At 44.1% G+C, this 26,321-nt stretch overlaps 2 protein-coding genes across 6 annotated transcripts in view; both read right to left on the minus strand.

Moving 5' to 3' along the window:
- Positions 1 to 7,240, minus strand: part of EXOG (exo/endonuclease G) — a 28,845-nt gene extending 21,605 nt beyond the window's left edge. Inside the window, exons 1-4 of one of the 3 annotated variants that reach the window (XM_054482442.2) lie at positions 7,030 to 7,220; positions 5,777 to 5,926; positions 4,560 to 4,619; positions 2,058 to 2,197 (exon numbers count right to left, since the gene is read on the minus strand). In XM_054482442.2, coding sequence (XP_054338417.1) covers positions 2,058 to 2,197; positions 4,560 to 4,619; positions 5,777 to 5,926; positions 7,030 to 7,192 — 513 coding nt within the window. In that variant the 5' untranslated portion in view covers positions 7,193 to 7,220. Of the gene's footprint in view, positions 1 to 2,057; positions 2,198 to 4,559; positions 4,624 to 5,776; positions 5,927 to 7,029 lie in introns of those variants that run through there. The other 2 variants (XM_054482443.2, XM_063662019.1) reach the window with 2 other exon arrangements.
- Positions 7,241 to 10,394: 3,154 nt separating this feature from the next.
- Positions 10,395 to 26,321, minus strand: part of ACVR2B (activin A receptor type 2B) — a 39,267-nt gene continuing 23,340 nt past the window's right edge. For 2 of the 3 annotated variants that reach the window (XM_054480375.1, XM_054480373.2), the window contains exons 2-11: positions 26,021 to 26,228; positions 25,545 to 25,654; positions 25,227 to 25,378; positions 25,001 to 25,144; positions 24,248 to 24,391; positions 23,693 to 23,841; positions 22,061 to 22,175; positions 21,192 to 21,330; positions 20,968 to 21,098; positions 10,395 to 20,392 (exon numbers count right to left, since the gene is read on the minus strand). In XM_054480375.1, coding sequence (XP_054336350.1) covers positions 20,198 to 20,392; positions 20,968 to 21,098; positions 21,192 to 21,330; positions 22,061 to 22,175; positions 23,693 to 23,841; positions 24,248 to 24,391; positions 25,001 to 25,144; positions 25,227 to 25,378; positions 25,545 to 25,654; positions 26,021 to 26,228 — 1,487 coding nt within the window. In that variant the 3' untranslated portion in view covers positions 10,395 to 20,197. The remainder of the gene's footprint in view (positions 20,393 to 20,967; positions 21,099 to 21,191; positions 21,331 to 22,060; positions 22,176 to 23,692; positions 23,842 to 24,247; positions 24,392 to 25,000; positions 25,145 to 25,226; positions 25,379 to 25,544; positions 25,655 to 26,020; positions 26,229 to 26,321) is intronic. The other variant, XM_063662020.1, reaches the window with a different exon arrangement.

Consider the following 26,321-nt stretch of genomic DNA (forward strand, 5'->3'; position numbering starts at 1 on the left):
TTATTAAAAAGACACAGAAAAACATTTTCTTATTTATACATTAGTGCTAGGCAATTATTGACTACTTGTTTCAATAAATGAAAGCCATTATTCCAGGACAGAAAGCTCTTATAATAATTATTCAAAATGAGGACTATAAAGTAAGTAGTCAGGTAGGCTTATCAATTATAAAATCCAAACCTATAATGTGAATTCTAAGAACTAAATATTTCCAACACAAAGCTTAAGGGCAAATTCTGGTTTTAAGCCTCTGGCAAAGAGTTTCTCAATAGAGATCAATTTTCACAAAAGTTATTTTAGTACAGTACAAACATACTAGTTCAAAAGTGGCAGAGAAAACGTCGTTGTTCTTCTGAATATGTGGCCACTATGTGTTCTTTCACTTCACATTTCTCACCCAAATATACAAGGCTCTACCTCACTGTAATTTCCTCACTGATCTATACTAACTGCCAATGCTACAAGTACCTTCTCTTCAAGCAGTCGCTCTCAATCTTAGGTGCACACTGGAATAATCTAGGGAGCTTTAAAAATATTGATATTGATGCCCGGGTCTCATCCCTGAGAGTTTCCAATTTTATAAGTATGAGGTTCAGGTCTGGGCATCAGGATTGTGAAAACTTCTCCAGGTGATTATAATGAGTGTCGAAGGTTGAGAATTACTATCTTAATGACATCATCACCAACAGTTCACATAACAAACGTCAATATCATGAAAGACACTCCTCCCACTTTTTGGCAGGGAAATCATTCTAGATTAAAGAAGACTGAAGAAATATGGTAACTAAATGTAATGTGTGATTCATGATTGAATACTGAATCAAAAAAGCTATAAAGGTCATAATTAGGACCATGTGGGAAAGCTGACTATACATTATATTTTAGATAATATTACGGCACAAATATATAAAAATGTATTAGTATACACTTCTTGGTATGATACTTGTATTTATATATATTCATATATATAAACATCCTCATTCTTAGATGATGCATACTCCTTAACAATTTATTTAGAAATAAAACATGTCTGCAACTTTGTCAATGGTTGCAGAATTTACGTATGTATATGTAAAGTTAATGTATCAATGTTTGTTGTACTATTTTTTCACCTTTTCTATAAATTTCTACAAATTAAAAAAATTTTTCAAAATAAATTAGCCAGGCCTGATGGAACACGACTGTAGTCCTAGTTACTCGGGAAGCTGAGGAAAGAGGACCATATAAGCCTAGGAGTTCAAGACTACAGTAAGCTATGATTCCACCACTGTACTCCAGCCTAGGCATCAAAGCGAGACTCTAATTAACTAATTAAAAATACGTGAGTGGCTGAGCACAGTGGCTCATGCCTGTAATCCCGGCACTTTGGGAGGCCGAGGCAGGTGGATCACCTGAGGTCAGGAGTTTGAGACCAGCCTGGCCAACGTGGTGAAACCCCGTCTCTACTAAAAATACAAAACAGCTGAGTGTGGTGGTGGGCACCTGTTATCCCAGCTACTTGGGAGGCTGAGGCAGGAGAATCACTTGAACCCGGGAGGCGGAGGTTACAGTGAGCCGAGATCGTGCCATTGTACTCCAGCCTGGGCGACAGAAAGAGACTCCATCTCAAAAAATAAATAAACAAACAAACAAACAAAAATTAGCTGAGCATGGTGACGCACCCCTGTAATCCCAGCTACTCAGGAGGCTGAGGCACAAGAGTTGCTTGAACTTGGGAAGCAGAGGTTGCAGTGCGCCAAGATCAAGCCACTGTGTTCCGACCTGGGCAACAGAGTGAGTGAGACTCCGTCTCAAAAAAATAAACAAATAAAAGTGAGTAGCTTCAGCTCCCAGTGGCTTTACAGTTCCCTTCATATAGCACTTAGTTTTCCTCATTCAACCTGTTTAAAAATGTCTCGGTATGTGATTGAAAGAAGAGAAATAAAGTCAGGAAGAAAAATAAGAATATGGAAATTCTCCAGTTTTAAGGTTTGGCTCCTAGGTTTTTAAATCTGTAATTCCTGTTGCATGCATAACATCAGCCCCATATTCCCATCCCTCCCCCAAACTATGCCTACACTTGAAAATTTGTTATTTCCTGCTGGAGCCATGTGTCCTCGTGACCACCCACTTCCAACATAATCTTCATTGAAGGCACTGAAGGTTGGAGGGATATTGGGATCAGGCTTAAATTTACAATGCTTTCTGTCTGCATCACCTGAAGAAAAACACATAAAATGGATATGTTATCAGTAGACAAATGTCCCTCAAGATTCTCTAAGCAAGGCAAGCTGGTTGCTACTGGCTGGTGTCTCTACAAGCAGCTAGCATTAGGGACTGCATGCATGTCTCAAGTTCCTGGGATAGTTCAGATACTTCATCTGAATTTAGAAAGTACTAGTCTAGGAAAGAATGCTTTTCATACAGTGTAGCTATCTCATATAATTTTGACTCTGGCCTTTCCAGTTAAAGAAAAACTCCTCTGAATAGTATTTAAGTAAAAACAATCACCAATCAAAACACTAAACTATATAAAAAGCTTGGCTACTAAATAAACCCTTGTTTTTTAAAAAAGACACCCATGTATTGTATTTTGTACGATTGTATTTGACAAGTTTATGTGTACTGAAATAATGGATATATATAGACACAAAACAATTTGTTCTAGGCAGGCACAGCCTTGGGGAGAGGAGTGTCTCTGATATCTTGCTTACCGCCTCTTGAACCATGACAAAATAAACATTTAAGTTATGAGCTCCACCCAGAAATTTATAAAACAGAATATCTGGGTACCACATAGGAGAGAAGAAATCTCAGATTTTATTTATTTTCTAACACCTCCAGAATGGTTTGTCACAGAGAACATTAGCAAATCCTAACACTACCTATTGCACTATCGTGAGGTGAGACTTTCTTAAACTACAAAAGTTATGACAACAAATGAAACATACTCAGACTGTTATTCAAAGAAGTGTAAAATGGAGAACAAGAAGTCACTGATTCCAAGGTGATTTCATTCAGCCAAGAAAAATTTAGTATCAGATCCCAAAGTTTACAGTAAAGTATCATATATGTAGCTTTTTAGAATCACTTTATAAAGAATAATACAGAAAAATTATCATTAGTAAATTTCTAAGTGTCATTACCATTGGAATCACTTCCTTCTACCCCTAGTTATCTTTGGCTGGTGCTTACTGCCCTGGAAAAGCAATTTGCAGGAATTTCCAAAAACCTAAAAAGATACCTTCCTTGAGAAAAGATGTAAATTTACTGCTGTAAGGTGTCTAGCAGTATTCCCAGTGGAGAACCATACTAAACCATGCTCAGGGATTAAGGTTCCCTGATCTCCTCTCGATGCACAGATTTGGGCTGTTAAGTCTGCATGATAGCCAGTTTTTGACTTTACCTTCTCTGGAACAAACTTTTTATCTTCCTTTTGAACTTTCTCTGTTCAGTGCCAAGACAACCTTCCATGCAGTCCCTAAGAGTGGGCAGGGAAGTTAGTTCTAGTTCACTCTTCCCTGAGGATTAGCCCTTTGGAGTTCCAGGGTAACACAGGAAGGGTCTCCTACACTGCAAGACCTACAGGACAACCTACCTTGGGTGAGCCTTAGGTCTTTCCTTCAATCCTCCTCACCCCATAATGCTGTGAATTCAAAGGCAAATGTGGCTTTGGTTTGCCAAGATTCGCTTACCTCTTTGGATTCTGGCTTTCTCCCACAAACACTAGCCTGGCAATTCTCCACTATGCTGCTGGCTCTTCATTTTTCTTAAGTCATTTTTTAAAAGATATACTTTTAGTTGGGCATAGTGGGACATACCTGTAATCCCAGCTACTCAGGAGGCTGAGGCAGGAGGGTCACTTGAACTCAGAAATTCAAGACTAGCCTAGGCAACATAGCAAAAACCCCTCTCAAAAAAAAAAAGTAAAAAAAATACAGATATACACTTTTTATATACTAACATTTTCTGTTTTCAGCAGGAAGATTCTATCTGAATAACTCAGTCCATCATTACTGAAAATAGAAGACCTTTTACATTAAAATCAAGTAAAACACAGGTACATTGCTCCCTATTTTCAAATAATATTAATTGGCTCTATTTTATTGCCTCAAAAGTACACAGCTCACAAGACTTATTATATAATATAAAATGCCCAGGTTTTCTTATATGCTTGATAAAGTTTTCACTTACATCAGTTCCTCTCTAACAGCAAGTACATTCCAAGCCTCCTGTTATTCTGCTGGTTGCTGTGCACTCTAGAATGGCACACACTAACTTTAATATCAGCATTTTAATATGCATAGCCATAGCACCATTTTAAAGCAAAGGAGAATATGTGGAACACAAAGCAAATTAAAAAGCAAATAACAAAAGGGAACAAAACAACTGTGACAAAAGGTAATATCCTTAATAAATAAAAGAACTTTTACAAATAAATTCAAAAGAGAATACCCCAACTGAAATAGGTAAAGAATAACTTACCAAAAAAGACTAATTCACAACACGTTAACTCTCACTGATAATCAATAAACACAAGTAAAATGAGTATTAAATTGGTAAAGCTCAATAATGCTCACCATGGGTGAAGGTTGAGAGAGAGAACAAACAATGATGGTAGGAGTGTAAACTTGAAGAATCTACCTAGAAACCAATTTGACATTAATTATCAAGATCTGGTAATTCTACAGGACCCTATCAAGACATAAGGACACATGAATAAATTGACACACCTGCCTACTTCTCCAGCCTCATTTCACATCACCTTCTCCCTCATTCACCTACTGGAACTCTTTTACTTCCCTAAAAGAACAAAACTCCTCTCCACATTGGGGGCCTCCAAAGATGCAAGTGTTCCTTTCTTCCTAGAACGCTCCTCTCCACATCCCATGGCATATTCAACCCCTGCCTAAGTAATTTCCATTCACTCTTCAGTCCACTTTTTCAGAGAAGCCTTACTAATCAAAATCAGGTTCTTCTGTTAATAATCTCTCATCACACTTTTTTTTTTTTTTTTTTGAGACACGATCTCCCTCTGTTGCCTATGCTGGAGTGTGGTGCTGCGATCTTGGCTCACTGCAACCCCCACCTCCTGGGCTCAAGAGATCCTCCCATCTCAGTCCCCCAAGTAGCTGGAACCACAGAGGTGCACCACCACATCCAGCTAATTTTTGTATTTTTTGTAGAAGCGGGGTTTTGCCATGTTGGCCAGGCTCATCTCAAACTCCTGAGCTCAAACGCCTCAGCCTCCCAAAGTACTGGGATTACAGGTGTGAGCCACCACGCCCAGCCTCTCATCAAACTTTTTACTGTTCCTTAATTATACTACACTAACTTGCAATCACTTCCTTTGGAAAAATTATTGTAATTATACATCCAAAATTATTTGTTTGATAGGTCAACCCACTCTCCCAACTCAAAGTGTCATTGGGGTAGAGATCCTCTACTCTGGTCACACATAGGTCCCCAAGGGTTATCACAGTGTGCCAGACACATAGCAGGCACATAAATATTTGTTAAGGTAAAACTGAATGGTGTTCATTGCTGTAATATTTATGACAGAGCCTCCCAACTAGTGTGTCAAGATATGGGTATTTTCAGCCCTGAGACAGCTGGAAAGGGTCTGGCTTTCTGGCTGCCAGGCAGGGTTGATTTAACCAGTAAGCTATATAAATATAATTTTCTACATGTGCTATGATATGAAAAATGTTGAGAATATTAATAATCATCCCTGTTTTAAATTTGGAGACATCTTTCATAAATACTGTTACTTCCATTTTTTTATCCAACCACCTACCCATTATCTTGCTTTTGGAAATATGTTCAAGAACCCATCTAGGCACCCGCTTTGCCTGATCATAAGACAAAGCGTGATTAGTGTAACACCTTGTCTCTGTTCCAGTTAAAGGGAATCCAAATTGTTCCAAGACAGCCTTTTCCGCAGATCCTAAAAATGAAAAAAAAAAAAAAAAAAAAAGGGGGACAGAGACAAAAAAAAAAACACACACACACAATTAGTGGCTCTTAATAATCAAAGATTATAAGGAAAAGGAGAGCAGTGTGATTTACAAAGGACTGGCTCAGAAGTCTAATCAACCAGAAAATCTCATTTTTGCAATTACTTATGAGATGACGAAAATAGACAGTAGGCAAAGTACTGATTTGCCTATAATCAGTGAATAAAATGCAGCTACTGCATTAACTTTTGAATAAAGACTTGATCGTATTAGTCTTTCACATCAAATTTCCAAATCATCTCTGAAGCACTGATATGTGTGCTGTTGCAAGATGACAGTAAAACTGGTACTGTTTTTCCTAGTGAGAGAAACCAAGCACACATTCAATAGTGAGTCAGTTTCGAGATAATCCTCCCCTGATGCCTTCTCAAATCCTCAACCCACCAAGGGGGTAGTTCTCTTGCTAGATGCCAAGTATCCAAAGGAGCAAGTTAAATTAGCACGTCCGCAAAGTGCAAGAAATGAGCACGTGTTAATTTTTTTTTTTTGGTCAAATATAAGATACCCATTGCAACATGAGTTTTTATACACTTTGGAGAGATAGCAGGTATTCTTCAACTGAACAATGACGAAAGAAGGGCAGTTAACTAATCTACTAAAACTATGTATTAATTTATTCCTTCATTCATACTTACTGAATGCCAATTATGTACCAGGTACTGTGCTGGTTAGATGATGGAGACCAAAACAGACATAGTCTCAAGTCTTACGGAGCTAACAATCTTAGTGGAGGACACAGACATTAAAACATAGATATCGCGATGAGTAACTAGGGGGAAGAAAGTCGGGCGAGGGGGTGGTTCTGTGCAGAAAACGAAGATGCCCGGGGGAAGGAAGGACATGAGGGAAGCTGGAGAGACGCGAGGTGGCGAGGGGAGGCCGAGCCGGGAGAATAAAGGTCAGAAACCAAGGGTCAGGCTCGGGGCCCAGCAAACGGTGAAGGCTGTCCGTCAAGGACTGCCATTCACACCCCAGGTAGGAGTCGGAGCCCGAAACCTGGGCCAGGGAAAGGAGGACGGGCCCACAGACTTACCATCCGGCTGCTTCCCTGTCAACGCTCCCTCAGCGCCCTGACTCCGGAAGAACTGCAGGGCCGTGAGCCCAGCTCCCGCAGCTCCCACTACAGCCCCAGCCACGAAGCCGCTCAGAAAACGCCGGGAGCCCCGGAGGCGGGAAGCGAGACTCTTCGTAGCCATCTTGCCCGAGGTACCGGCCTTTTACCACGGCGCATGCGCACGCAGGCCGGCCCCCGTCGTCCCCGCGCCGGCCTCGCCTCGCCTCGCCGCCCGCCAAGCTGAGGGCCTCGCACGCCCCCTGGTGACAAACCGGGATGCCTAGCGCATCCCCGCTTCATCCCTGGTCCAATATGATATCTAGAGGGCTTAGTGGTGTGCTATATATAGTCTTGAGAAGAAAATGCCTTTAGTCCCATTTAATAGGTGAGTAAATACTTAAACATTACACTAAGGTCTCCAGAGCCGATATTCCAACTCAGGTATATTTATTTATTTATTTAGCGACAGGGTCTCTCTTACCCAGGCTGCAGTACAGTGGAATGATCATAGCTCACTGCGATCTCGAACTCCTGGGCTCAAGCGATCCTCCTGCCTCAGCCTCCTGAGTAGCTGGGACTACAGGCACGTGCCACATTGCCCGGCTAATTTTTTTGGCGGGAGTGGGGAAGCGGTAGAGAAGGGGGTCTTCTTATGTTGCCCAGGCTGGTATCCAACTTCTGGCCTCAAGCAATCTTCCCGCCTCGGCCTCCCAAAGTGCTGTAAGTCCAGGTGTGTGTCACTCTCCCCAACCTTCTCTTTTAAATTGGAATAATACTTAGACCATAGCGTTCTTGTGAGAATTAAAGGAGATGACACATGTAAAATGTTTAGGGAAGTACCAGGGGCATGTCACTAAGTGCTCTATAAATGTTAGAAATGTTTGAGTCATCTCTACTCTTTGTCTTGATAGAATATAAAATCCAGATTGCTGAACGCCTGCTGGCAAAGAAAGATTTCATGGACTACCACTCACAAATAAATGAGTCTTCATTTTGCAGCACGATCTCCAGCATTCTGTGTGGACTTAGTTCTTAGCAGAACCTTCAAGTTTCCTATTTCTTAGATAACTGGTAGGAATAACTTTCATCTGATCCCACTGATGATTCACTGACCAGGAGGCCACTTCTAACAACCTACTGAAGTGTGCACATTATTTTAACAGCCTCAAATGGGAGGCTACCCCCTTGCCAGGAATACCTCTTGTGAAGGACCCTGACTGGTTAAGCTACATCAACCAGAGTCCTTCCTAAGGATTTTCGATCTAGTACTCTCTCTGGGTAGCAAAGCTGTCACGTGAAACTCACAGGCGCAGTGGCTCATGCCTGTAATCCCAGCACTTTGGGAGGCCAAGACTGGAGGATCACCTGAGGTCAGGAATTTGAGACCAGCCTGGCCAACATGGTGAAACCCCGTCTCTACTAACAATACAAAAATTAACTGGGCGTGGTGGTGCACGCCTGTAATCCCAGCTACTCGAAAGGCTGAGGCAGAATTGCTTGAACCCAGGAGACGGAGGATGCAGTAAGCTGAGATCGTGCCACTGCACTCCAATCTGGGCAATTGAGCAAGGCTCTGTCTCCAAAAAAAAAAAAAAAAAAAAAAGCTCTGGCACTGTTTACAGCCTTGTTTCCTGCTAAGAAGTCAAAGAAGCAAATGCATCTAGTCTTGCTCTGAGCAATAATGGAAGAAATAGTGGGACACAGGTGGAGAAGGCCTGCAATGTTGTGACCCCAACTCCCAAGGCTCCTGAAGCCCACATACATCCTGCCTTTCTGAAGTCTTGGCTAGTCATTTCCCCCAGAATCCTTTCAGTGAAACCCCCTTTTTTGTCTAATGGCTTCTGTCACCTGCAACCAAGAATCCTAACAAATACAACCAGACAACACTGGTATCTGTAGGCTTCAAGGCTACTTCAGCAGCTTTCCCCAGAATTTACTAAATACACAATCACTGAGGTACTGTATTTCTTAAGGCCCTCCTAAGTGCCAGACACTGTGTTAAATACTAGAGATAAATATTACATGGCTTTTCCTAATCCAGATCCTCTACTTCTGAACAACAGTGTAACCCCACTTTTGGTCCCAAGAGGTCAAGAACTGGAAGGGCTGCCTGACTCTGGGTAGGAAAACTCCCTCTGGGCCTGTTTGCCCACCTGTAAAATTGGAATTGGGCCAGTGATTTGTACAACTTTAATCAAGGTTCCTAGGTGTTCCATAGGGATGCCTGAGACTTAAAGGAAGGGATGGGAGGGTAAGTGAAATGGTCCCTTGGCCCTCTTCTACTTGCTCATTCAGACAAGCCTGGTTTTATAAACCAACTTCTGTGTCAAATTTCTTTTGGTCAAAGAATTCCTTTGCTAAAGGGAAAGTTTGACCAGATGACTCCTAAGGTCCAACCTTTCAGCTTTTCCAGCTCCAAGATCCTGTCAAAAATGTCAGCCCTTTGCCTGCCTTCCTTCATTAGGGGCACTCACTAATAAAAGGTGAACTTTCTAAATGTGAAAGAGCAAAAACAGCCAAATATTGGGCAACTGGTCCCTGAATAAAGGGTCATCAAAAACTTTCTCCAAAAGTTTCAAACAGTTGCTTAATTCTCATAATGAAGGGTGAATTAAATGGGTGTTTCTCCACTTAGGCAAGTAAGAGTCATGGACCAAAAAAAACTTGTTACTGCAGAAAGCAGTGAGGTGATTTCTGGGGCCTTCCTGTTTTGTTAGGTATTAAAGACTATCATTATTTTATTATTGGGGAACCATGAGTTCCTTTAGTGAGATTAAGTCCAGATCTCTGAAACTGGAGACCTGGTTTGCTAATTCCAGGTTGGGGATAAGGACCTATAATTGTATTTTTTAATAGCTCAGCAAATGACTCCAGTACTCAGCAACGTTTGGGAATGGCAGAGTTTGTCATCTGCAATAGTCCTCAATACAACTATTTTCAAGGCTTCTCGGCTCCACTTACAACAATATTGCTCAGGGTTGTCTGCAAAGTACAGGACTGGTGGCAGAGGATGGGGGAACAGGGGAGTGTCTTGGACATTTGGAAAATATACCCTGCAGAAACTTACTCAAAATCCCATAACAGTTCGTTCAGGAGAATGGTCCCCATTCATAATGTCCCCAACTAGACCCTGGACTTCTGAATGGCAGAAATGGAGACCTGTGCTTAGCTCCAGCCCCACAGTACCATGGCAGACTAGGCATTCAGCCATTAACATCTGTTAATGTTACACATACCAAACAGGAACTGACTTGAGTCAGCCCTCTAAGCAGCGGAACGCCATTTTATTTCTAATCCTCATGAAAGGAAACGCCAATCCCCTGCCACATAATTAAGAGACAAGATTGTTTTATTATTATTTTATTTTCATATACAAAAAGATAAAACTTGAAATAGTTCTAGATTTTTCCTCCTATTGTTGGGGTGTAACTGCTTCTTCACACAGGGGGAAAAAACTACATTCACATCGGTTTATTTGAGGACCCAGTGCAGAGTTCAAGCAGCAAAACCCCAACTTAGCAGATCTAATTTCAAACTTGACACTCATTTCTAAAATTACCACAGTAAAAAGGAACAAAGATCCACTGCAAATGAATGAACTATGATACAATGTTCTTTCCAAAATGTTTTCATTTTGCAACTGTAATTACATGGATGTCTGCTTTAGGCCATTTTAGGGGTGTGTGTGTGTGTGTGTGTGTGTGTGTGTGTGTGGGTGTGGGTGTGTGTGTGTGTGTGTGTGTGTGTGTAATATATATATATAAATCAGCACACTTTTCAAATCCAGACAGGGTAACAGCAACAAGCTTAACTCTGTATATATATATATATATATTTTTAAAACATGATACTTTAGTATAACTTTTGTTAATTCAGTAGTACAAGCTATTTCTGTTCTACAAAATTTTTATTTCATAGCTACAAGGGTGAAAAGTGACCTACTACATTTACATCTCACATATCCTGGTATACAAACAGTACTTATTTGAGCCAAAAACTAGAAGTCTTTAGTTTTAGCACTTGAAAGAGCTTCCTTGCTTCTACAGCCTTAAATCATATACTAGTCACATTTCCAGAGTTTGCAATTACTCATCATTTTAAACTGTGAGAAACAGGTGAACCCAAACTTTTAATTACAATTTTTATATACAAGTTAGGTAACACAGCTCAATAAGACTTAGCTATCCATCCTAAGCCCAACATACACATTCTCCACTAAGTTAGACAAGTCTTAGGGTTTTCCTTCTTTCCCTTACAAATAATGTACAAATTTAGAAGTAGCTGGTAAAACTGATAGATATTAAGATGGCAAATAAAAGGTGACATTTTCTATTGGTTCCAAAACTGTTCCTGCAAATTTTGTCCTTTGCTGTGTTCTTTAACCGTATGTGTTACATGCAGAAAGCTCTTTTCATAAGAATTGACATCAAACTCGATGTAAGTTAAATTTACAGTACTGTATAAAGTTATTCAGATTCAAGGACAAATGTGGAAAAATATTAACAGGTGAAAAACTTGGCCTTTGACACTACCATTAAGATCATGTCAAGTTCATAAGCAGATTTTTGTACAGTTGAAAAATGGCATTGTTGTGGATTTGTGGTGTGGAACTGAAATCTAGAAATATATTTCTACTCTGCGGTAACCCTCTCCCTCAATTCTGAAGTACCACTCAACTTTCTCTGCATTTTTACAGAATTATAGAAAAAAAGAGGGAAAAAAAGCCGCTGGCATTTTAACAATTCCTTCCCTCACTGGCAGTCTTAACATTTTCAGATGAGGTCTCCTGAAGAATCTCTAATAATCACTTGCTCCCAGTCGGCCTTTCATGATGACTTGGACACTTTTCAAATTAAAACTCAGATGTTGCCTAATCTTTCCTACTCTCATCTCTGTCATTGTTGGTAAAATTTGGGTGACTGCATTTTTCCCTTATAGAGAAATTATTTGGCTAAACACACACTTAACTTGTGGCAGTGCTCTGAGAAAACCCCACTTGGGCTAAAGCACTTGCAGGGACTTAAGTCCACAGTCCACTGAATGGGGCAGAGACCAAACACTTAAGATGACTGACTTGGGACCCTCACTGGGAACACACTGACCTTGTATCCCATGGTCTGCGGAACAGCAGGTCTGCAGGACAGCAGGACAGCCCAGGAAGGTAGCCCATGCTCGTATAGCTGAGTTACCACTTTTAATCTTGGTCTGCCATCTATGCCCCAGAGACAAAAATTCAGATGTGGTGACTGCTGGTTAATTAAACTTTTTGAACTGGTAAAAAAGGCTCTTTAAAAAATATATATATTTATTTAAAATACATCAAAATGACAAACAGCCATATCCCACAAGGCCTAATTTCACAGCAACATATGCTACAGACATCTTCCCAAAATGCACTATGGTGGATAGTGGGTTTTTTATCCTGCCATTTAAAGGAATGTTCTACATTTGAGCATTAGCGACTGGAAATGTGTTACAAACAGCTTATCTTTGGAACTAATTTGCGTGCAAGACCAGCCAATTAAATCGCTTTGCCTATTCAGACACATGAGAATACTGAAAATGGCAGAATTCAAAGAGGAACACAGGAAGCACCATTCAGATGACACTCTAGACCCATCCCACAACAATGCCATGACGAGCTTGCCAGAAGCCCTTTCTTCAGTCCTTGGGAAGAGTTTTGCTTTAAAACAAGTGCCCACGCTCAGCAGGGTTCCTGCATGTGTACGTTAAAAGTCTGCAGTATCAAGAGGACCCAGATGGCGACACTGTTCAACATGAGGTCTGAGGTAACTGGTTCTTAAAATACCTGGATCACAGAAGTGCATCCAGAAATTAGAGCTGGGAAAAAGGAAAAAGGTAGAGGTTGGGGACTAGAAAAGACAAGTAGAAAAAAGCTTACAGCAGTTGCTTTTGGGGGGAAGAGAGTGACAAAAACAAAGGCACAACAGAATTACATTCCAAGACACGTGGCTGGAGAGCAGAGAAATGTTCTTTTTATGGGGAACAGATGGGGTTGGTTTCTGGAGTGCTACTAGATCTGCTGGAACTAAATTTATTCCAAGTATAAAAAGGGTAAAGTGTAAACCTATACGCTTAACCAGAATGAATAAAAAGCACAGCTGGTTTAAAATGACACATTAGGGATTCTCTTGATAAAACTATCCCGTCCAGTGCACCTCTGTCTGGAAGCAGCAGCCTGAAGCCAACGGGCAGGGTTTGGGGGACAGGTCTTCAGCTGGGCCTCAGGACTGGCCATTATGCATACCATAAATTAACTTAATTATTCATTATATATCACCACCAAAAGTCCCACACAAATAACCATCCACTCTCTGCCTAAAGATAAATAGGCTAAAATGAAGACCACTTTCCGTATTGTGGCAGTGATGCTGAGCTTCCTAAGAAAAGCAGGAAAACTCTGGAGCTATCTGAAAGATGCTCTGCTGTTACTGGGGTTCTGAGCTTCCTCACTGGACTCCTGGCTGATTCCACAGATTGAAGCAGCAAGCCAACCCAACCATTCTCACCTCCAAAAGAGCACTGACCAGAGAGGACAAAATGTGCCTGGCAGCTCTCCATTTAGTTGGATCACTGCATCCACATGCCACCCTCCCCACTTTTCTGAACAATTACTTAACTGGGTAATTCTGCCCCCCAACCTGGATAATGTGATCTTAGATAATTCAGTCTGGTGGATTACTCAAACCACCAGATTCTCATTTCAAAGTTTTTGTACCTGAATCTTATTCGAGTCCCATCCCACCCCAATCTGCACCCCTATACAATTTCTGTTCCCCCAAACACTCTCACATGACTATGTCCTATGGCAAAGGCTTACAAACTAATTTTTGACCTCAGAACCCTTTGTTCAACAGAAATCTCAGGAGGAAGCACCAATGTAAAACACATTGCAGGCCCTCTCTCCTCCCAATCCACAAGAAGCTGAGCTGAATATCACTGTCCTACACAACCACAAGTGGAGTTTTGGCCAAAAAAGACCCGCAAATTGACTCCAGTCTGCCAGTGTATCACAAGAATCCATATAAGCGCTAAGTAAAAGTTCCACACCACTCATGCTCCAGTGTACGTTTCTCTTGAAAGGTAAAGCTCATTAGCTCTGATTACAAAATCATTCAAATTCACTAACTTTATAAAAATAATCTGTGGTATAAAACAATCTCCACACTGTGTAGAAGAAATCTGTCAAGTGATATAACTAAATATATATGTAGAACTATTGATTTTTTTAAAGTAAAGTTTCAAGTGTTGTGTATCTATTATACAACCTATTCTTTTATTTACAATGCTAACATTCTGACGCAAACATGATTAGGAGAGTCAGGGAATGAGCCCACACCCAACCAACAGAGAAGTTCCCAGGACTCAAGACAGAACTCATGCATTTGCAAGAAGACCCATCCTCACCTGCCTGAAAAACTTGTGGGTCATATTTTTCGTAACTGTGAGCTCAAAAATGTAAACTTTGCAAGTGAATGTAATACTCTTCTATAGATGTCCAGCATAGCCCAGGTTTATATAACCCATTCCATACACACAAAGAGTGGTGTGTACATTGCTTTAGTGTCCTGTGGTTGGTTTACAGTAGTTCTCAGAATTACCTAGGCCCTAGACAATCCAAAGACACTGCCCTAGAGAAATGAAGGCAGTGCAGGGCCCATCACCACACACTGGCATTTAGAGAATATATGTTTCAATTACTGAGGAAAAATCACTTCGGTTATCTCTATGAGCTGCCATAGGAGCAAATAAAGTATCACTGGTTTTGGCACTACAGGGGATACAGGAAGTACCACAATCAAAAAGTCTTGTTTCATTCATACCTGGAAGATACCATCATGAAAATGTAAAAACTTGGTAATAATTTAAATAATGGTAAATTCTTTAAATTCAAATTCTTTTTTGAACCAAAGTTTACAGTGGACCCAAAATAAACATTAAACATTCAAAATGTCCCACTAGATAATTTGGACTTTTCTTTGTTGGCAGGCCTTTTGGAGCCACCAATTGTTTTAAAAAATGTTATTGGGTCAACCAAATTAATTTTCAAGGGGGTGTTTTTCCTACAAAACTAAATCATTATTTCAAAAATCTTTTCCAACCTTCTAAAGGTTTGGGATACATTCATAGGTAGACTGCTGGTTACAAATCAACTACCTGGAATCTTACTTAAAGAACTATGCGTATAACCCTGAATTCATTAAACATTTACAAATCTAGACTGAGAAGATATACAGTTCATCAACTGAATTACTGGGCCTGTTTATCTAAAACATTACTGTCAATTGAGATTTAAACTCATCATTACTAGATTGAACATGTTAGCTACTGAGTATTTCATTAGTTTAGAATTTGCAAACAGCCATTAACTGAAAGAATTCATGTCACCCCAGTGAGAAGGAGAAAAAGACACCTTGTCCCCCCCTTCTCTTTCTGGCTGTTCGCCGAGGATGGAGGGTAGATGACTAGATTCACGGAGCTTCTTAAAAAGGTATGGTCTGACGCCCCTGAAATGGGAATCAGGCCTGGCCATCTCTCCAGAGGTGTGCCATAAAAAACTCAACAGGCTAAAATAACTGAGACTGAAAATCAAACTGAGTTAACTCCTGGAAACTGCTTTCCAATTAGTATATTTTTCTAGTGAAATAAAGTTCTCGAGAATAACTAGCTGTCCAACTTCTAGTACCAATTCTAAAAACTTACATACTTATGCTTACTATATTATTTTAAAAACCAGCAAATCTTTGTGTTACCAATAGATGCTGGAAACTTTATACTGCATACTAAAAAAGGCAAAATTCTAGTTTCAAGAGGGCCATCCAATACTCTCACTTTAATGGAACAGCCACCTCCCCACCCTCACGGCTCAGAGCACAGGGGCCAAGTGACAGGCTTTCTGAGCCACACACAACACATGAAGGACATTCAATACATAGCTGGGCTTCCTTCCACCAGGGAAAAACCCCACACACAGCCCGAGCACACAGGGCATAGCAGGATGGAGGAAACGAGAATGTGGCCAACTGAAGAGAAAGGTAACAGAGCCCAACTACAGGATGAAGTGCTTTGCTGTCTAAGTTATGTCAAGAGGGTTAGCCTAGCCTCTTAGGGCAATGGAAGAACTATCTCTGTGGCCTGGAGATGAGAGACCCCTCCCTTTGCTAAGAATATGTGAGCAAGAGTCTCTATCCTCCTGAAGATGTTCAAGGCTGGAAAACAACCTCCTTGTTCTGCAGAAACACCCCCAAGTCCGGACATGATGTACTAAGAGTCAGAATCAGCTGGCTCATGTGGGTATGCCCTCCCCAAGCAGGACTGGTCCCACAGACTCCTCTCCAGAGCAGACAGGACAAGAAGGCCATGCTGGACAACAAAGGCTAATAATGCTCACCATCTTCCCTCACAGTCAGGTGTCACTTTCTCCTAAGAACAGCCCACTTGCAGCCCTTGCCCCCGAGCAACTCATGCAAAGAACTCCTGCTGAGGACCAATGGTCCCAGGAGAAAACCCAGTTTATGCCAGGCCAGGATGTTCTGATGACTATGTCTACGGCCTTCCCCAGTGCCCCATCATTGAGGGCCCTCTGCATGACACTGTAATACAGTGGCCTCTGTCCTCACTTGCTTCCTCCTTCTGCTCATTACTGGATTTCTCCAGCTAGGGATGACTTCTCAGTTATCACAGATGCTTTCAAAGAAGATTCTTCCCCAAGGCCCATCCCTACAGCCAGGAGCCTGCTTGGATGACAGCACACTAGAAAGGAAGAAGCAAGGATCCTTGGCTACTCTCTGCTAACTTGGTCCCCTCCCACCCTGCATGGAACAGCCCCTCCCATTGACAGGGAAAATGATGTCAGGCCCCATTTTCCCCAGTCTGCCACAGAGCCTGAGGTCAAAAACAAAAAGAAACCAATTATCTGAGCCCACCAAAAGTGCATGTCACATGAAGCCATTATGGAAAAGAGCACAGGCAGAGGCTCTATGACCCAGTAAATTCAAAGTAGGGCTCTAGATGGCTCACTCCTCAAAGAACACATGACAGCAAACAGACAAACATTTTACCCGGGGCAAAGGCCTACCTGTGCTCCTAGACCCATGCCCTATAAGGAGATCCCCCACCTTCTTCTTGCCATCAGAACCAGATATACCACCTGATGGTGCACTTTACACCACAGCATGAGGGGAAGAGCGGCCTGAAGCCCAAAGAACAGGCATGGACCACCCTCCTCCCCAGCCACACCAAAAAGGTACCATCTCCTGACACACTATCTGATGGCAAGGCCCCACAAGGACACTATAGTGGCTGAGCACATGGTGGGCCTAAGGGGGAGGCCACCCAGAGAAAAGGTATGCAGGCCTGACCTGTCTATACTGTGTCCTGACCGCAAAGTCCCACACCAGAACCATGGCTCAGTCCTCCGTTGGCCAGGTCAAAACTTCTCACAAGAATCAAGCCAGCACACAAAAGAAAAACCACCCAGAGGAACTAAAACCAAACAAAGAGGCTGGGGTTTAGTGTTCGGGTAGTATCATGACCTAACCACCTGCAGTAAATTTGCTACATTTGTTAGTGGTTTGTTTCTTCTGAGGATGAAAAGTAAAGATGCCTGCACTGCCTGAGGAGAAAGCTAAAGAAATTAGATATGGCACTTTTCAATAAATATTTTAAAGCTTCTTAAAGAAATAAATGGTAAAGAAAAGCAACTGCTGTAAGGCCTGTTTTGCCATTAAAAATTATTCCAAGGGAAGAAAAATACCATAGCACAAAATCAAACCATTAAAAAAAAAAAAAAAAAGACAACATAGCTTACCAAAACCCTGTTCCTGTAACCACTTGGACAGCCCACATTTTGACCCATGAAGCAAAAACTGAGCTCTGAGAGGGAAGCAAACGGGCCTCCCATAGCACCCTGTGCCCCAACACCCAGAGGAAAGGACCCCTGGGCAGTAAGCCCCAGACACTGAACATAGCATGCCAGGTAGATGCCCAGCCATGTGCAGTGCCCCTCACGCTGTGGACTCCAAGACCAGCAAGGGTAAAACCCTTCACTCCCAGACACGCTGCACTAAAAGACTGGCCTGAGTCATGGTGTGCTTCACAGAGGCGCCACAGATCTCTTCCAACGTTGCTGTTAATTTGCTGAAGAAGTTAAATCCCAAGTAAAATCACCCCATTCAGGTCTAAGGGCCATCCTTCTACCAAGTTTAAGTGGGGTTACTTGTCATTCTGAACACTGACCGATCAAGTTACATGTTACATGTGAATTACACGTGAAGCTCCAAACCACCCAAGAGGAGGCGGCCTCTTCAGTTCTCACCCAGGTCAACCTCTCCCCACGGCCCCCGCCTTGCCTACCCTCATGATGAAGAGATGCACTGTTTTTAAATAAAATGATCTAAAGAAACCAGAAGGAAAAGCCTTCACAAACAAGACTGATAAATGCCCAGACTTGGCCCAGACAGCCAACCTACAGTTGATGACAATTATTTACAACGGGGTGTTATCAAACAAAAATGGTAGCACTCCCTAGAAGATGCAAACTTTTTTCTTTTTCTGTATTTCTTTTAAACTTGTCATAAAAGCCAACTTACATTAAAATATACTTACTACAAGACAACACAACTAACAAAATATATAATAAACCTTACACAAGTAGAAAATTCTGAGGTATTTCTGGTTTGAGGTGATCTGTGGTCGTGAAGTTTTAATTCTTTTACTTTTCAAAATTTAAACCTTGGAAGCCACATAGCAAAGCATGTGTATATGTGGATGTGTGTGTTTTGTTTGAAAAAAAAAAATTAGCATGTTTCATAAATTAAAAAGAATTCAAATGTTGAAACAGCAGCATTAGGAACATTCACTGACTAGAGCAAGGTTATGGCACAATAGAAAAACAGTTTTTTAGAATATGTACCACTTTAAGGGGTCTGGAGAAAGTCTTGTCCACGAGCCACAGAAAGGCGACAGTAATGTCACCACCTGGGACGGAACCAGAGCTGCAGGACTCTGGGGTCCCCAGCGAGGCAGGCCTTGGCAGACTCCACCCAGGAAATCCTCTTGCCCTATCTGTGCAGGACAACCCCCTGTGGGCATTTCCCCGAACTCCTCCAAGAGGAAACAAAAGTATTTCAACTTTTCATCCATTAAGGGTATTTACAGCATCGTGTCTTATGAAGAATGTATTCCTAACCTGTGATGATTCTACCCTCACCTAATTTTAAAATTAGGGCAGAAAAAATGTTTCATCCTATGCCCAAGGCCAAGTTAGTGAAAAGAAACTGGTCAGGGACAGCAGGTTAAGTCAGGGCTGCACCCAATCTCAGACTTTCTCCAAACCCCACTCTTGCTGTTAATGCTCGGCCTCCACAAGGTCCTTCCCCTCGATTCCTGGTTACCTGAGAAGTAGCCTCCATACTAAAGGATGCTGCTCCGAATGTGCCCGAGTCCAGTGTAGCTCTGTTCCAAACCCTACCCCCAGTACCGTCCTCCCCTTCCAACTCCAGTCCAAACCATTCTCATCCCAGTTTTTTTCTCGGTCAGGACAACACCCGTTAGATCCGTGAAAGACGCATCTGCTGTTTCTTAAGCTCACTAAAACAAAATAAAAGGGGGGGAGGGAGGGAGGGAGGGGAGAAGGGCAGAGGGCAGAGGAAACTCCTCTTCTGAGGAAGGTATGTTCTTATGTAACAGTCTTCAAAGGTTCCTCTAGGTAGAGTTTGCAGCATTAGGTTTCCTAAGACAGGAGATGGGTTTCTTTGTGTCACAGATTCTGAGACAACGAACAAAGAGAAAGCGGGAAAAACAAATCCCAAAGGACAGGAGGTGGCTGAGGCTCTTCAGCATGGCGCTGGTTCTGCATTCACAGCTCAGCACCTCAACGCCTGCTGACGTGTCCGCTGTTTGTGATACAGTAGAGCAATATGCTGGTAAAAACTGATCCAATCCAAAAAATAATATTAATAATAATAATTATAATAATTATAATAATAATAATAAAAAGTCAAGGTAAAATAGCAGCTGCATTTTATGTGTTTGTTGGTTTTATGGGATTTCCAAAACAAAACACAACTTTTTTTCCTTTTTTCTTCAGATCCGCTGAGTCTGGACAGACACTTATGTCCTGGGCTTAGATGCTTGACTCTTTAGGGGGCAGGTCCACATTGGTGACAGAGGTCACCAGGGAAACGAGACAGTCCGAGGTAGTGCCGTTGACCGACCTCCGAATCAGGGACACCCGCTCCTCCACACAGCCCGCGGACAAGCGAGCCTCTGCATCATGGTCCCAGCACTCCTCGATGGTCACACAAAGCTGGGCCAGGCCCTAAGCAGCATAGGGCAGATAGGAAAGACACCTGTTAGGACCCTTCAGTGAGGAAAAGCTTTGGGGGACAGTAAACTTGATGTTCCCAAGGATCAGGCAGAGCCCACCAGCCCCAACCACAGCAGCAGGTCCACCAGCAGAGGCCTGGGGAAAACTTTAGGAATCAGCATGCCTGCCTTCATGGCAGTCATCTTTCTGAGCTTACTGGCCTCACTCCACAGCCCTAGGAAAGGTTCATTGAACCTCAACATACACAGGAACAAGAAGGAGACACTCACACCCCTACTAGGGCAGACACGACTACTTGCCTTGAAGCGCTGATATTCAAACAAAATCTTATTCGAAGCCCAAACCATACAAGGGCCCAAAATGTAGCAGTTCAGTCAAAGTGGGGATCAGGAGAAGGACATCATCCTACCTTACTCCCCATAACCCCTGGAACACATCCCTAGAGTCCAGGGAACGTAGCAGACTTTCTATTTGCCCATTCTCCCTTAATTTCAGCTTACCTGCTACACGTGAAGGGTTTTCCCTTCTCCACCCCCCTGCAAAGTTGCCTGCACCAGGCCCCTTACCGGGTGTTTCAACCAGTGATCTTTAATGGTGGGCCTCATCTTCTTGTGCACCACCACCTCCTGCAGCTCCTCCAACGAAGGGTGCTGGCCAATCTCTTCCTCAAAGGGCAGCATGTACTCATCCACGGGTCCTAGGAGTAAGAGAGAGCCTGGCAGGATCACTCTAAGGTCCCACTGCTCCCTATCCCTCAACCTAGGATGCCCAGGGCTGCCATCCTACTTACCGTCTGCAGCCTTGCAGCGAGACACAAGCTCCCACAGCACCAACCCCATGGCATACATGTCAATGCGCAGGAAGGCATCTCTCTGGAAGTTGATGGCTCCCTCAAGCACCTCAGGAGCCATGTACCGTCTCGTGCCTACCTATGTGAGGACAGAAGAGGGCAGGATTTACAGTGACTGGCCATATACACACAGCTGGGACATGGGAGTTACAGCCTCTGTGCACCAGATGCAGGCAAGACAGAGCAATTCAGACAGGTTATCAATGATGGCAAACCTCAATTCGCCACATTCACAGCAGTTACAAGAGGTCACAGCATCAATTATACTTGGATAATAATTTTTAAATACTATATCCTGGAGATAATAGTAATCTAAAATGGAATTGTTACCAAATTAATACAAGGAACTACAGATGGTGTGTATTTTACTGAGATTAAGACCAAAAACAAAAAGGGAAGGAGAACACTTAAAAATAGTAACAGTGATTGTTTTAGGAATGATTTCCTAAGTTTAATTTTTAGTTACTTTTTCCAGGTTCTTTGTTTGGATCCTTAGTACATTTCTTTGTTTTATCTTAGGAATTAAAACTAAAAAAGTGAGAGAAAGACTAAGACTGCAAGGACTAGTGGTCAAAACCCCAATGGGGAATCTCTACGTTTCCCAGCTGACTGTCCTATGGAAGCTAAGCTACACTGCCTTCCTGGCCTTGGTTTCTCCACTGGTCAAACAAGAGCATTGTTCTGAGTTCTCAGACAGCTCTGAACGCATGCAGTCACCCTCATCCCTGCACCTCGCCAGCTGAGCACGAAAAGGGCAAAGTATCTACCCTGGGCCTGTCCCTCTCTTCCTGCCCTGTGAGGCTTGTTACCTGTCCGTGGGTGTCCCCTGGAGGTTTCCCTGGCTCAAATCGAACAGCCAAGCCAAAGTCAGCCAGCACGGCTGTGAGGTCGCTCTTCAGCAATACATTCTTACTTTTAAAGTCCCTGTGGAAACAAGTGGGCAGAGATAAAGCTTAACATGATCCAACTCCCACCTTGGTTCCCAAGATACTAGAGTCTGTGCCCTAGAGTCAGCCCCCAGACCAGGTCATCCCACCCTACCTGGGATGCAGAGGTGAAGCAGCACAGGCAGGCAGCTGCAGGTGCCGACATGGGTGTGAGAATCCCTCAGTGCACTTCAGAAGGAAGGATTCCCCCAGGGTTGGCAAAGCAACACCTACCCTAATGGCTGGGCAGACCCTGTCCCAGTCCCCATACTATCAAAGGCCAGCCCATATATTCTCAGAGGGGTGGTGGACAGGCACACTGGCCTGGGATGCAAGTTTTCTGAGAAGAATTTACAGCATTTGGAATGTGAATGAGAATAGGAATTTAATATTAGCTTTCCTAGGATCCTACAGAGACCCCTTAGGGCCTCAAGCTCACCATGAAGGCCGGGTGGAGCAAGGTTGCTATTGCATGTGCCCAGCTCCACCTCTAACTAAGCAAAGCTACTTGTGGTACTCAGTTTCCCCAGTGCCTATCTCAGCCTTGTGAGGATTCGACTGAGTGGTAAGTGCAAATGTTTAGGGCCACACCTGGCATACTTACTGGGTATTCCTACTAAGTTGAGCCATATAGCGGAGACAACATTCAACCTTTTGACCTACAAAAACGCCAATTTCATACAGTCTACCTTCTATGTCATTACTGTTACTACCATCAGGGACCCTTCAGCTTTGAACACTGGAATTTGAGGTTCATTCCCCTCCCTCACAGTCACAGAACCAGACTCAACTAGCTACAAGACCTTGGCTAAGTCATTCAACTTCTCTGTACTACTGTTCTTCCATCTGCAAGATAGAGCTGAGAAATACAGTACTTGTCTCAATGGGCGGTAATGAAGGTTAAGTGAATTGATACTTCTCAAGTGTTTAGAGCACTGCCTGCCATTTAGTAAGCATGACAGTGATGAGCTCATCCAGAGTTTCTTAAAGTGTGGTTCGAGGACCCCAGATCTCAAGACTGTTCCAAGGGAATCTATAAAGTCAAAATTATTTTCATTTATTTGCTTTTTTAAGGCTCATTCTCTTAGGAGCATAGAGTTTTCCAGAGGCTACATGAGATGTGATGTCCTCACTCTGACAGCAAATGGGATGTGTGGGTGTGCTCAAATACAGCAAATATCAATAGTCATAATCCACTTACACAAAAGTCCTTTTAAGAGTATAAAGGGGTCCTAAACTAGAAAATTTGAGAACTACTAAGCCAACTCTCCAACCGAAGTAATGGAGTCAGCACTTCATGTGGCCATTAGAGGGCACCAAAAACCAGCTTGGGAGGCCATGCCATCCCCAGGACACAGTGGGAAGGCCAGGTTTTGTGCCCAGCTGGCTGGGACACACAGCAAGCAGAGTAAGTATGTTTAGGAAGTTGAGACATCTCCAGACACTGCTCTTGCCCACCAACCCTTCCCACAGCTCCAGCTCAAGTGCAGGAAAGGCACCTGCTGACCCAGGTACCTGTGGGCAATAGACGGCTTGTGGCCCTCACCACGGCACCAGGGCACGTCCTCATGCAGGTATGAGAGGCCTCGTGACATCGTCTCTGCTACATGACACAGTTCGTTCCATGTGATGATGTTCCCCTTGAGGTAATCCGTGAGGGAGCCCTGAGAGAAGACAGCACAGAACTTGAGCACAGATTCTGGGTACAGGACAGGACCCAGCCCAGCCCTGGCAGAGAAGTCTCAGTGGGCCAATGGCTAGGCTGCTCTTCTGGGAGACTACTACAATCGATATGGAAGATGGATGAGGCCAGGAGGCAGGGAGGGCTAGGGGTGGGAATCATGGAGTCACTACTCTTAACATAAAAACTTATCCCAGGGTGAGAGGTTCCTATCATAGGGGAACCTATGTCCACACCTATGGCAGGGGTAACCCCATCATGGATAGTGCTACCGGGGCAGAGTACCTCATGGTGGACACCTCCACAGGGAAGGGGTCATCATATTATGGAGAGCCACCAAGGGGACATTCCATCTCCTCTCAGAGTCCATTCTGATGGGTGTGGCTCACCTTGTCGTGGAAGGCCGTGATGAGCCACAGCTCTACTTCGAGGTTGGATCCTCGCTTCTCGGCAGCAATGAACTGTAGCAGGTTCTCGTGCTTCATGCCAGGTGTGCTGAAGATCTCCCGTTCACTCTGCCACGACTGCTTGTCCTGAGGCCGGGGGCAAGGGGTTGGGGGGACAAGTGGCTGGCTTAGCCCTGCTGCAGTCACATTGCCCTACAGCAGAACAACCATTCCCCCCATTCCCCACCCCCAAGCCTCCCAGCCCATTCCCCACCTCCCAGCCTCCCAGCTTCAGCATTTGTAAGGGGACCAGGAGAAGACCTGTATTAAGCTAGGCCCGGAGCATGAGGCCAACAGTGATCCCTGAGATCACTTAAGGCTAGCACTTCGATTTACAAATGGGGCCACTAAGGTCCACGGATGGGGAGTGAGTGACCCCGTATCACCCAACAAATGACGCAGAGCCAGACCTGGTGTCCGGGGCCGCTGGAAAGAACCCAATGTCAAAAACAAAACCCTGGAAACCAGGGCAAATCAAGGTTTTGCAAAGCCCTACCCTGGTCCTATGATAAAATTCCATAGTTGCATGAAATCTACAGACCAGCCAAGTGTAACATGAGTAACTAGGCCCAATAATGCTCCCTTTTCTCTCATACCACAATATATTTGGGGTTTGGATTGCCCCAGGGCAGGAGAGCCTCCAGTTCAAGCTACAGTGGAGACAGAGGACCTGGATGGAGCCCCTCAAACACTCACCTGGAGTGGGAAGATCTTGACAGCTACAAAGTCATTCATGAGCTGGGCCTTCCAGACACAGCCAAAGCGCCCCCGAGCCTTGATCTCCAGCAGCTGCAGTGGCTTCAGGCCCACCAGAGGGGATGGGGGTGGAGGCCCAGGGTCCTGGGGGAGAGCAAGGCTTAATAAGGTCTGGCCTGTCCTCCCCACCTCTACCCTGCCCTGCTCCAAGCCAGTACTGTCTCACCTCATGGATGTCCACATGACCGTAGGGGGGCTTGCGATGCCGGTACATCCAAAAGGCCAGCAGGACGATGAGGGAAAGGCCCCCGATGGGCAGCAGTGAGTAGGCCAGCACCGTGAGGAGGGTGGGGGCTGTCGGGGGTGGCTCGTACGTGACTGGGGGACACACAGAGCCCTGTGTCAGTCTGCCCGCCCTCACACCTCCAGAGCCAGACTACAGGGCCCTGTAGCCACACCCCACCCAACTGAGGAGCCAAGCACTCCACGCCAAAGAGGCCCAGGTCGGCTGACTCAAGGCCCCACTTCCACACTGCCCCCTTACCTTCTGGGCCCCCAGCTTCTGGCAAATGAGTGAAGCGCTCGTTGCAGAAGTTGCCTTCACAGCAGCAGAAGTACACCTGGGGGTTCTCCTCAGTGGCCACGCACTCCTGCCTGGAGGCACAGAATTTTCCATATACCCCTCACCTGGGGGATGCAAGACTGCCCCAGGCCTGCCCTGCCAACCCCTCCTCACAGACAGAGCACCTCATGGGCAACACCAGGGGGACAGTGTGAACTCACCTCCCCTATAGGAGACCCAAAGCCAAGGAAGAACAGCCAGGGGTTGACACTGAGAGCCCTCCTCAGGGCTAAGGTAGGACAAATAGGGTGTGGAAGGGCGTGGGGCCCTGGCTACCATCTCAAGAGCCCCTTCTTCGTCCTTTATCTCCCGCTCAGACATCCTAAGACCCAAATGGCCCAGTGGGCAGTATAAGCACAGGTGGGTCCAAGAGGAAAGGAAGGCGAGTCTTGGGGTACCTATCGTAGCAGTTGAAGTCATCTAGCCAGCAGCCCTTCTTCACGAGCTCGATGGTGCCAGAGCTGTTGCGCCAGGAGGCGTAGCAGTGCAGCCGCTTGTCCTGCTCGCCTTCGCAGCGCTCCAGGCCGCTCTGGTTGGTGCGCTCCAGCTCCCAGTTGGCGTTGTAGTAGATGCACTCCCGTGTCTCAGCCTCCCCACGCCCAGAGCCTGTGCCCCAGAGAAAAGAGAACCACTGAGCATGCCCCTGGGACCACCACCCAAACCCGTACTCCCAGTCCTGGGTGCCAGGCCACCCTGAGG

Source organism: Pongo pygmaeus, chromosome 2 (assembly GCF_028885625.2).
Source record: "Pongo pygmaeus isolate AG05252 chromosome 2, NHGRI_mPonPyg2-v2.0_pri, whole genome shotgun sequence".
NCBI lineage: Eukaryota > Metazoa > Chordata > Mammalia > Primates > Hominidae > Pongo > Pongo pygmaeus.